The 10,241-nt window shown below is 42.9% G+C and overlaps 1 protein-coding gene across 1 annotated transcript; it reads right to left on the reverse strand.

The window, feature by feature from the left end:
• Nucleotides 1-850: 850 nt before the first annotated feature.
• On the reverse strand, nt 851-8,249 carry LOC100227664 (histone RNA hairpin-binding protein). The gene is made up of 8 exons (XM_030270547.4): nt 7,959-8,249; nt 7,462-7,593; nt 5,247-5,351; nt 4,659-4,718; nt 4,281-4,412; nt 3,540-3,689; nt 2,507-2,591; nt 851-1,820 (listed from the first exon to the last, which is right to left on the reverse strand). Exons 1-8 carry the CDS (start codon nt 8,000-8,002, stop codon nt 1,704-1,706), a joined length of 825 nt encoding a protein of 274 aa, XP_030126407.4. The 5' UTR covers nt 8,003-8,249; the 3' UTR covers nt 851-1,703.
• Nucleotides 8,250-10,241: the final 1,992 nt, after the last annotated feature.

Below are 10,241 nucleotides of genomic sequence, written 5' to 3' on the forward strand. Positions count from 1 at the left end.
AAAACCAGGTGTAAGTAACCTTACCCCTCTCAGAAGCCTCTAAACAATCTCCTGAATATCCCACCCTGAATATCCCACTGATCCAACCTGTTTGGGTAGCTACAGTAGGATAGAAAAATGTCTTTTAAAGAAACCAGTTCTAGTGGCAGTTCTGATACTCAGATAGATACACACTGACACACCAAAAATACTTAAGAACAACCAGGAACAGTGTGGCCAAAAAATGTGACATGAGAAAATAATCTGGGAAGGACAGAGGGTGCAGAGTCCAGGTAGAAGGTAGTCCAGAAATACCATCTTGTTGCCTTCTCTGGAAAAAATATGTGTTAGGAAGGCTGTCTCTTTAACATCAGAGCTTAGCACCAACCTTATCCCAATGCCACTGCTTCCCCTTGGAAGCTTCCCCATCAGATCAAGTTACCTGATTTCAAAAGTGCCCAACAAATCAGCTGTAAGCAATATTACTAGCTGAGATGCTCCCTTGAGTTGATGAGTTTAAGGGGTGTAACATCAATACCCAGAAATGCCATTTTAAGAGATAAAACCAGATGAGGTGATTGTAAAAGATGTCCTGTTAGTAAAGAAGACTGAAGTGTTCATCCAGCTCTCCTAGCAGTTTTTCCTATAAAACAGAACTTGGCAACCAGCTAATGGACATCTACTACATGAAATTGTCTCAAATTCACTCTGGTGGCCATGTAAATAGATTTTAAGGTCTCCTCGAAGTCAGAGGATGGTGCTAACACAGATACATCCTGGCTTAGTACCAATACCAGACACCTGGCTGTCAGCATTTCCCTGTATTTCATTATCCACAGAGCCCTGCTAGTAGGAAATGAAGAGTCACATGTAAAAGTAAAGGCAGTTCTGTTTATTTTCCAGCAACATCCCACGCAAAAGCAACAGAAACACGAACTGCTCTCAGCAGAAAATCTGTACAGTTGGTAACATTTACAACAGTTTTACATTTAAAACCAGAAAACTGAAAGAATCAAGCACTTTCCCTAGACACTGTTTTCTTGACTGCATTAGTAAGTGACTGATGACTATTTACAAATTTCAAATTAAGGCTACTACTTCTAAAAAACCCCCAACATTATTGCATAGACTTTACTATGTTGACCTCCAATTTCTTGAGGGTATTTAACTTCCAATTGTTTCTGAAACATTTTTGCAAAAAAAGTGTTTTTTTTTTTTTTTTAAGGTAAGGTAGTTAAACTTGCAGTAACTGCAGTAGAGGGGCTTACTAGTACCAATCAGCCACATGGTTCAGTACCACGTGCATTACTTCAGGTCAGGTGAGTTACAAGAGCCATGTGTAAAAGCAAGGTAACATTAAAAAAAGAATCCCCCTACTTGGCTCTTGATCTGCAGGGGAACAACTGAAATCATGCTCACAGTGGGGGAAAATTGGTAAGATCTTGCTGTGCTATTTATCATTACTAGAGGATAGCACTGCCATTGGCTAGTTTTACTACTGAAAAGGTTTTATAAAAAAATCTGATATACATAAATTAAAAGTTAACAAGAAGTCACACAACTTAAATGCAACTTTACATAAGTCTGGTCTGGAGAATATCTAGACCAATCACAGCAGAACAGTCTTCAATTTTGCTCAATTTCTTACTATTAATAGGTTATGGATCAAGCTAACCTTTTAAATTTAACAGAAACTTTCTCTAAAACAGGTTGCACACGACTATTTAACTCACAGTATCAAATTCTTTCAGTGGCTCACTCAAACACACTTCCAAGTCAAATTCTCCTTCTGCTTGATAGTCAACATGTCTAACTTTGGTGGGAGTGCCAGAACAGGTATCCTGGAAAGGAAAGGCAATTAATTACTAGTTAAGCAGAGGTTATTAGTACAGGTAATTCAATTAACTTCTGTAACTCATTTAGACCACCCTATAATAAAGGCATACAAATGCTTTAAAGGACATAAAAACTCAATGCTACTCTTAATATTAAAGAGATGTAGGCTTCTGCCCATCCAACCACATTTGAAGATACCTTGCAAGTGCTCCAAGGACCTATATATGCAAACATGAAAACATTTTACAGATTTAATATTTGAAAAATAAATCCAGTAAGAAAAGCATTCCTAGATCTTTAATGCTCAGCTGTACCAAGGGCCTTCTGGACATAAAAGGAACCTACTTCTGTGTGACAAGGAAATTCCACCCTATTTTAATATTAGATACTGCAATCTAAAGTAGTATTTCAACTGTACATTAACAGATACATTTTCTTTTGTAGGCTATGAAAAATGGGATATTTTTAATTTGAGAAGACCATTTAAGTTCTAATTCTCTAAACTCAAGACTACAGATAGATAATGGCTAGAGTTGTAAAATACCTGAATTTCAGGATTACTCAGCTTTATAAACAGTCCCTAAGCAAAGTAGGTGATGGGATCTGTGAGGTGTTCAGGCTACTCTGAATATAATTCTAAGCAATGAACTAATTATTAACAAATAGTTATGCAAATGACAGATATGCTTACATCATTATCTTGACAGCTCGTTTGAGATTCAGTAGAATTGCTTCCAACAGATTCTGTCTCCATCTCACCAAGGTCAACAGGACAACTGTAAAATCATTTAGAAGAATATAGCATAAAACAAACTGATTTTTTTAGTGTTAAGATGCACTTTGTTGTGCAGTTCTGAAAAACATGGCCAGAGGAGAGCAAAGAGACCTACAAAGATCACAGCAGGGTCCTGGCTGAAGGACCAACTACCCTCAGCCTGATAGCAAGTAAAGGGAAGCTAAAAGGAAGCTTTTATTTTAGATCCTATTGCTCTGCAGTAGTTTTAAAAATCAGCATTCCATTAAGAAAAACCACTACTTTAAAACTCAAAACTGCCTGCTAAGAAATTAAGTTCCATCTTTGTCCCCTTCATTCTCTACTGCCAGTTTTATGTCACATGTTGCTGATCAGCTGCATTGCTTTCTACAGAGGAAAATAACTGGGGCATCACTCTACCTCTTCTAGAGCTTGGGCTGCAAACACTTGTGGCCGTGCTTTGAGCTTGGGATGAGCTCACAATTCTCCCTCACCAGAGAAGAAACATTTTATACCACTGTTCTTGACTAGCAAGTGAGAAGAGTGAGGCAGGTTCCTGTACAATGGATTGGTCCAAGCTCAATATTCAGGAGACCTGCCATTAGTGAGAACTCTCCAGCCCTGCTCCTACCAGATAATTTGAAGACTGCTCAGAAAGAATTGGTTCATATCAATGATGTGGTGATTATTTTACAGAGCAGTGCAGAACTGGCTCTGCTTTCACCATTAAAAAAGTGAGGGATATGTATGTATGCCCTTCCAAGGATCCTGGGCAAAGATCAAGAAGCTATTGGATATTTTGACTGAGAAGAAACTGAACAGCACTAAGTGTAGATAAATAATTAGGGAAAACATTCAGCACTCACTGACTTGCCTCAAAAAGAACTATGCTGGGGGTGGTATTTATTTCTTAAACACGAGACTTCACATCATAATTTCTGTAACAGCATATTGAATACTCAGTACATACATTTCCTGCAGATCACATCCTCCTTCAGCTGGAGGATCCCAAGAATGCAGTGCAACTTTCCACAGTTTGATCTGCTGGTCCCATGACCTACGGCTGTACTTCTTAAATTTGTTTGGAGTTCTGGGATGAACTCCTGGTATGCGATGGCATCTGTTCAGATATTAGAGATGAAAAATTATCAGTGCTTTATTCACACATACATAACACAGCTTTAAGCGTTAACTGATTGTATTATTTATGAGGAAAGACCAACATGAAATTCCAGCACTCAAGCAAAGGTTTGCCAGCTCCATACAAACTTCTTAGTTTTTCTTACTCCAAGTCAAATGAAATAACAATAATAAAAAAGAATTATAATTCATAGATCTGAAAACTTCATTCCAAACTCCATAGCAACTGTAGCCCATTTTGTCTTGTAGTTAACTCATGAGAAAACTGACTGCAAAAAGCAGTTTCATTTCCTCTCACTGACAAGCACATCCAAAAGAACTTTCATTTCCATTTCAGCAGCATGAGGTATTTCTTATATAATGACTCATTAAAATAAAACTTTAAACCACACCTCAGTTGACTGTTAGTGTGATCTAGCAGTTCAAAAATGTCTTAAAAGTTTAATTTGTAGATGCCTTCTATTTGAATGTGTATTGGATACCAAGTTTAGTACATTAATGTGCTTATAAAGAACAAGTATGACTTGCAGGTGGATATTTAGTTTTCTAGAAAAAAAGTCAAGCAGCTTACCTAGGAACTTCTTTAATGTATCTATCATATGCAATCGTGTTTTTTCCATAGTTTATCTGTTTTTGTCTTCTCATCAAAACCACCTCATCTGTCTCAAGCTCTACTGTCACCGTGGATTCCTTTGAATCGGAACTGAAGAAAAAAAACATTGCATGTTTGGGACTACTAGAAAACCACTGACACTCAAACAAACCCACTTGTAAAAGGCTATAAATAAACATGCTAAAACTTTTCAAACAAATGCTTGGGGTGTTACTAAACCATGGTGTTGGAACAGACTTGAGATGAACTATTTTAAACTGTGTGTTTTAAGAAACACTGTACAACAAAAATTCTATTTTCAAGATTTTCCTCAGCTAAGCTAGAAATTTAACCTACCTTCCTGAAGAGGACTTCCTTTCTCTTGAAAATTCATTAATCAGGAGTTTTCTTCTGTGTCTGTAAGAATTCAAATCAGTTTTAAGAAATTATATACACAAAGAGGAACATGAAGGCTGCACTGTCACAGCTCATTGTTAAATTAACTTTTCAGAAAAGCAGCAGCACCCCAGGCATTGCAAAGACCTTTTCCTATGAAATGGATGTTTCAGTTTTCCCTTAAAAACCAATAAAAATACAAGGAGTTTATTTTCCTGACTATTTTCCCTAAAGGAACTTCTTATAGTAATGATAGGAAAAAACAGTCATTAGTGGAGAGTATTTTAAGTATTTTAATCTAAGAGATTCAGGAAAAGCTTCTTCCAAAAGGAATATATTTAGGGATACGCATTCAATCTCCAGAGAGTATCCCATGACATTCCTGCAGGACTCAACCCAAAGCTAATCTAAAAGCAGCAGACAAGAGGCTAAGGTTGACCTGATTTTACTACAGTGGTGAAGTTAAAAAATACAACTTGAAACAGGTTCTACAAGACAACTTCCATTTCTCTTCTTTTCACCACTTCCTCTTAAACACCCAGGGGGTACCTTGCAATTTCTTTGTGAACATTGGTCCTCATTTCATCTTCTTCCACTGCAGTTCCCCAGTCTAAACACCTGGAAAGGGGTCCAGGACCTTCTGGTGTTGTAAAACTAGAAAGGAAAAAAAAAAAATTAAGGCTCTATGTTAAATTTTGGGTTATTGTATTTACCTCCCCTCCTTACAGCTTGATACCTTAAACATAATCATTTACAGTACTCAAAATGGCTGTGACTACCTTGTGCTCTATTAAAATTTTATCACTGTAAAATTAAGCATCAGTTGTGACTTCCACCTTGAGGTTGTGTGGTTTGTTGGATTTTCTTAAAATTGATGTAGGTATCTATAGAAACCTATCACTGTAGTTTGAGAACCCAGCCCATGCTTTCAGTAACTTCCAGCTCATATTCTTCAGAAAATGGTACATGAAATACCGACTTTATTCATTTACTCACTTGTTTTCACTCTACTAAATGACTTAGCAATTATTTATTTGATGACTGCAGACTCGTTAGCTATATAAGAGATAAAAGCTGGAGCACAGAATTAAGTTGCAAAGCTAATTAATTAAAATTACATGATAGCACCAGGAGTTGCTCCATGTAAAAATATATGCCTAGTAGAGAAAGCAAAGGCACAAAACCATCCTATTTTAGCTAGGAAACTGAGATTTGCAGTGCCTTTGCAAACTGGTTTAACAACTTTGCTGCAGCCCCTTAGCATCACAAGCAGGTTCAGACTCTTTCAGGGGAATAAGCTCATATCCCTTCCCAACCACCTGCTGCTGCCTGCATTCAGATTATTCAGTGTTTCCCCCAAGTTTCCCTAAGTAAAACTCCAAACTGTATCCTACAGAGCAGATCTGGAAATTGTCTGGAGACTTTCCAGGATTCTGTGCAAACATGTCCCTTGGAGTCAGGGGATTAGATCCATCTGCACCAAAACAGCTTCAATTCCCTCCCTGCTCCCAAATTGGTTTGCACAACTTTGAATGTTTTGTTAAATTCAGACATAAATTTATTTTTAGATGAAATCCAGTTACCAACTTGACAAAATTAAAAATCCCTATCAAACAGTACAGGTCCCTCTGCAAAAATCTGTTCAAGCTCCAAGGTTTTTTAACTTCTGCTTATACCAATTTCTAGATTTATAGAGAATACAGGCCATGGTCAGTTACTGCTTTCCTGTGGTAGAGAACAAACAGCAGAATCCCAATTGGTCCCAGCTCCTGAGCTTTTTCCTCAACACTTGTTTGATTCTGTACCTGTGCTGTGATTATCAAGATGACCCGGCCTCCATCCTGATCCTCGTTACTTTTGAGAATTTTAACTTGACATGGTTGGATTGGCATAAACAAAAAGTAGTTTTGGCAGAGGAAGAGAGCAATTTCAGTCAGAGCTCAATCCAAACTGAAACCAGGAAGTATGTCTGCACAATTCAATACTGGGAGACACGCAGAAGTGTTGCTTATTTATGTCGAAACTATCAGTAAAGTTTCATCCTCTTGCTGCTGTTCAGCCAGGCTTCCTGGAATTAGTTTAAGCTACTCTGGATAGTGTAACTTGAGCCACTGACCAAGGCTTTCCCTGCTGATCGTCAGCAAAGGAAAATGGGTGGGCACAACCCACCCCGTTTTCAGAAGCCTTGATTCAATCAACTGAGCTGTGGGAACAACTCTCATCACAGATCAAAGTGATTAAAGATAAAGAGAACTTGGCATGAACAGCTCAGACTGCCAATGTGATATAAAATAAGATACTTAAGTCCAGCTGTGCTGGCAAACACAGAAGGCAGCGTTATGGGGTGACCTGTGCTGAAATATAACACAACTTCTCTGTACTCCCTTCAAAAACAGAAAATAGTTGATTTCTAAGAATGGAATTTTTATCATTTACTTCAATTTTACCACAACTGTTTGTACAGCCTGTATTTAGAAACATATGGGCCTGTAAATATTAGTCCTCGATAAATGGCAATAAACCAGCACGAAATAGGATATAAATTATCAAGGACATATTTCAAGAGGTAAGAATGAAAAATGCTGACTCTTAAGAACTGACTGCAAGATAAGAGCACTGCGCTCGATCCTTTTCCCTCCTTTAAGACCAGCTATTTATGGCCGATGAGCGATTGATAAACAGGCAGGGCTTGGCAGAAGGGTCAGCACAGCAGCTCCCGGCGAACAATAAGCAGGAAGCCGCTGCCATTGTCAGTACCGCTCACCTGTCCAGCCGGCTGTCCTCGGGCCCGGGCTTGTTTTCCTCAAAGGCGGAGGATTCGGGCTCGTTCTGCCTCCGCCGCCTCCCATCGGCGCCGCGTTTCCTGGCCTGGGCCCAGCGCGGGGGGTGCTGCGGGCTGGGGACAAACACAGCGACCCGGCTGGGCTTTAGGGCTCCATCCTCCTCCAGAGACCGCGCTGGTTTACCCACCGCGCTCCCCACACCGCACAGGGGCGACGCCACTCGCTGCGGGCCCCTGAGGGGCTCTGCGCCCCCCCACCCCTCAGAGAGCTCCGCCGCGGGGCAGCGAGGCCCGGGCAGCGTGAGGGGAACGAGGCCCGGGCAGCGTGGGGGGAACGAGGCCCGGGCAGCGTGAGGGGAACGAGGCCCGGGCAGCGTGGGGGGAACGAGGCCCGGGCAGCGTGGGGGGAACGAGGCCCGGGCAGCGTGAGGGGAACGAGGCCCGGCGCCGCCACGCCCGGCTCAGCCCGGCGGCCCTACCTGCTTCTCGTGCTGCCGTGAGGGCTCCTCTGGCGGAAGGACATGGCGGGGGGATCCGCGGTGCGGAGGCCTGCAGGCAGAGCGGGGCGGTGAAGGAGGGCTGGGCGGTGAGGGGCCGGCGGGCGGTGAAGGAGGGCCGGGCGGTGAGGGGCCGGCAGGCGAGGGCGGCTGAGGCGGGCGGTGAAGCAGGGCCGGGCGGTGAGGGGCCGGCAGGCGAGGGCGGCTGAGGCGGGCGGTGAAGCAGAGCCGCGGGAGCGCTGCCGCCTTCCCGCTCAGCCCCTTCGCATCTCCCGCCGGCGCTGCGCCACACGCCCGCTCCGCCTCCCCGCGGGGCGCCTCCACGGGGACAGGTGCGGAGGGGGGGCGAGCGGGAAAGCGCAGCGGCCGCCCCGCGCCCGTACACGCTCACGCACGCCCCCACCCCCCCGGCAGGGTAATGGCTCAGCCCGCCCCGCCCGGCCCCGCCCCCGGGGCGTGTTGGCGGGAGAATCGAGCGCGGCGGCGCGCGGTTTTGGCGCGCGGCGGCGGCGGGACTCGCGTGAAACAACGGGAAAAATCCTGCCCAAACAAAAAGAAAAATACAAATTCCCGCGATTTAAGTATGAAGGATGACGGTCCCCGGCAAGGCTGCACAGTCGATGAAGCGCACAGGGTAGTTGAAGGGCCAGTTCAAACCCTACACTAGACAGTTACCACATTAATTTCAGAGTGACGCGACTTTAAATTCTGCATCAATAGTGAAGAAGGCTGGGTAACGACTCGAGGCGGTTGTGCCTTGGTTCGTGGACCTTTCTGGGGTTTTTACTTGCACATGCATGCACAGTGAGATCCCATTGGTCCTGCTATTGGGAATACACTCACATTTTAGAACAGTAATTTAGAAACAACCTGAAGAACTCCAGCAGAACACAAACAGCTTTTAACAATAATACATTTGCAGCCTGAAGACTGGTGGGACACTCCAGAGAGATGGTTTTCTTCTGGCCTTACAATCGCAGGATTACAAAGGTTGAAAAAGCCTTACAAAAACAGGTTCATTAAGGCTGGAAGAGCCCTCCAAGATCATCAAGTACAACCATGATTAGCGAGGCACTGCTAAGTCCATTGCTAAACCATGTCCCCAGGTACCACATCTGGTAAAACAGATGGCAGAAGCAGCAAACAAAAATTTGTTTTGTGGGCTTCTCTAATCAGCTTAAAACACTAAAGCAATTATCAAAGTGCTGCAATGGTTTTGGAGAAACTTTCTGAGCACACAGTAACAGGCGGTGTTTGGTTTTGATTTTTTAAAATAAAGATACACTCCAGCCCTGCTATGCATGAAGGGATTTACTTTGAAAATTCCATTCCCGTTGCCTGACCATACTGTGTTACATTTTGTACAAACTCACACATTTTCTGTGTGGCATCTGCACGAACATCCACATTCCTGCAGAAAAGCCTGCTCTGCTGGCACCTCTCCTTTCCCACATACTACTGTGGAAAACAGAACTGTGTTCTTGAACCAAGGTCATGCTTGAAATACAGCAGAGATTCAAAACATTCACAAACAAACTCCCCTCCCTTCAGCCTGGCTCTGACCAGCCAGACCAGCATGTTTACCTGAACACACCCAAGCAAGGCAAACAGAGGACAGCTACAGCCCGGAAGCCACACTGCACTTTTGGCACAACACTATCTACAAATTGAATTCAGTTTATCCAGCAGAACTATCTCCTGGGACACGGCTCAGGGATTACAGCTGCACTGCATCTTTCTGTCCTTGTCAGCAACAAAAGTCCTTCAGAGAAGCAGTTTCACACCATGGTGGGAGTTCAGGGGAGGAGATATTCTCAGATGTGACCTCAAAGGAGTTTTAGAAACAAAATAAACTACACACAACCCGTGGCATTTCAGAACTGGCTGCGAAGGATGGTTTCCACAAGCACAGATAATGTATCATCTATAAGGAGATTCTCCCAGTGGAAGCATGCCAACAGAAGATACTTGTTATTTCTAGGGAGAAATTGAAACCTGTCTGCTGAAGTTCAGGGTATATTTTGGTTTAATTATAAACTAAGCACAGATTTATGCAGAGATTTAATTAAGTTGGGTAAAATTAAAAGGAAAAACTGGGGGTGGAGTGCCAGACTTCTGTTTCACTTACCTCAGTTGCAAACTGTGTCAGACAGCCTTGGGTAGGTAAACAAGTGCATGGACAGGCAGCATTCCAGTTTTGACTGCTCTATTTAGACTAATGAGGTTACTAATTAGAACACAAGGTGATTTTACATCCAGTGGCAT

Source organism: Taeniopygia guttata, chromosome 4 (assembly GCF_048771995.1).
Source record: "Taeniopygia guttata chromosome 4, bTaeGut7.mat, whole genome shotgun sequence".
Taxonomy (NCBI): Eukaryota; Metazoa; Chordata; class Aves; order Passeriformes; family Estrildidae; genus Taeniopygia; species Taeniopygia guttata.

Excerpts from the sequence above, each read along its gene's own strand:
- LOC100227664 (XM_030270547.4), bottom strand. The coding sequence starts at position 8,002 with ATGTCCTTCCGCCAGAGGAGCCCTCACGGCAGCACGAGAAGCAG. Across the intron at positions 4,719-5,246 it reads GTTCACAAAGAAATTGCAAG|ACACAGAAGAAAACTCCTGA; the intron begins GTACCCCCTGGG and ends GAATTCTTACAG. Across the intron at positions 1,821-2,506 it reads CGAGCTGTCAAGATAATGAT|GATACCTGTTCTGGCACTCC; the intron begins GTAAGCATATCT and ends TTTCCTTTCCAG.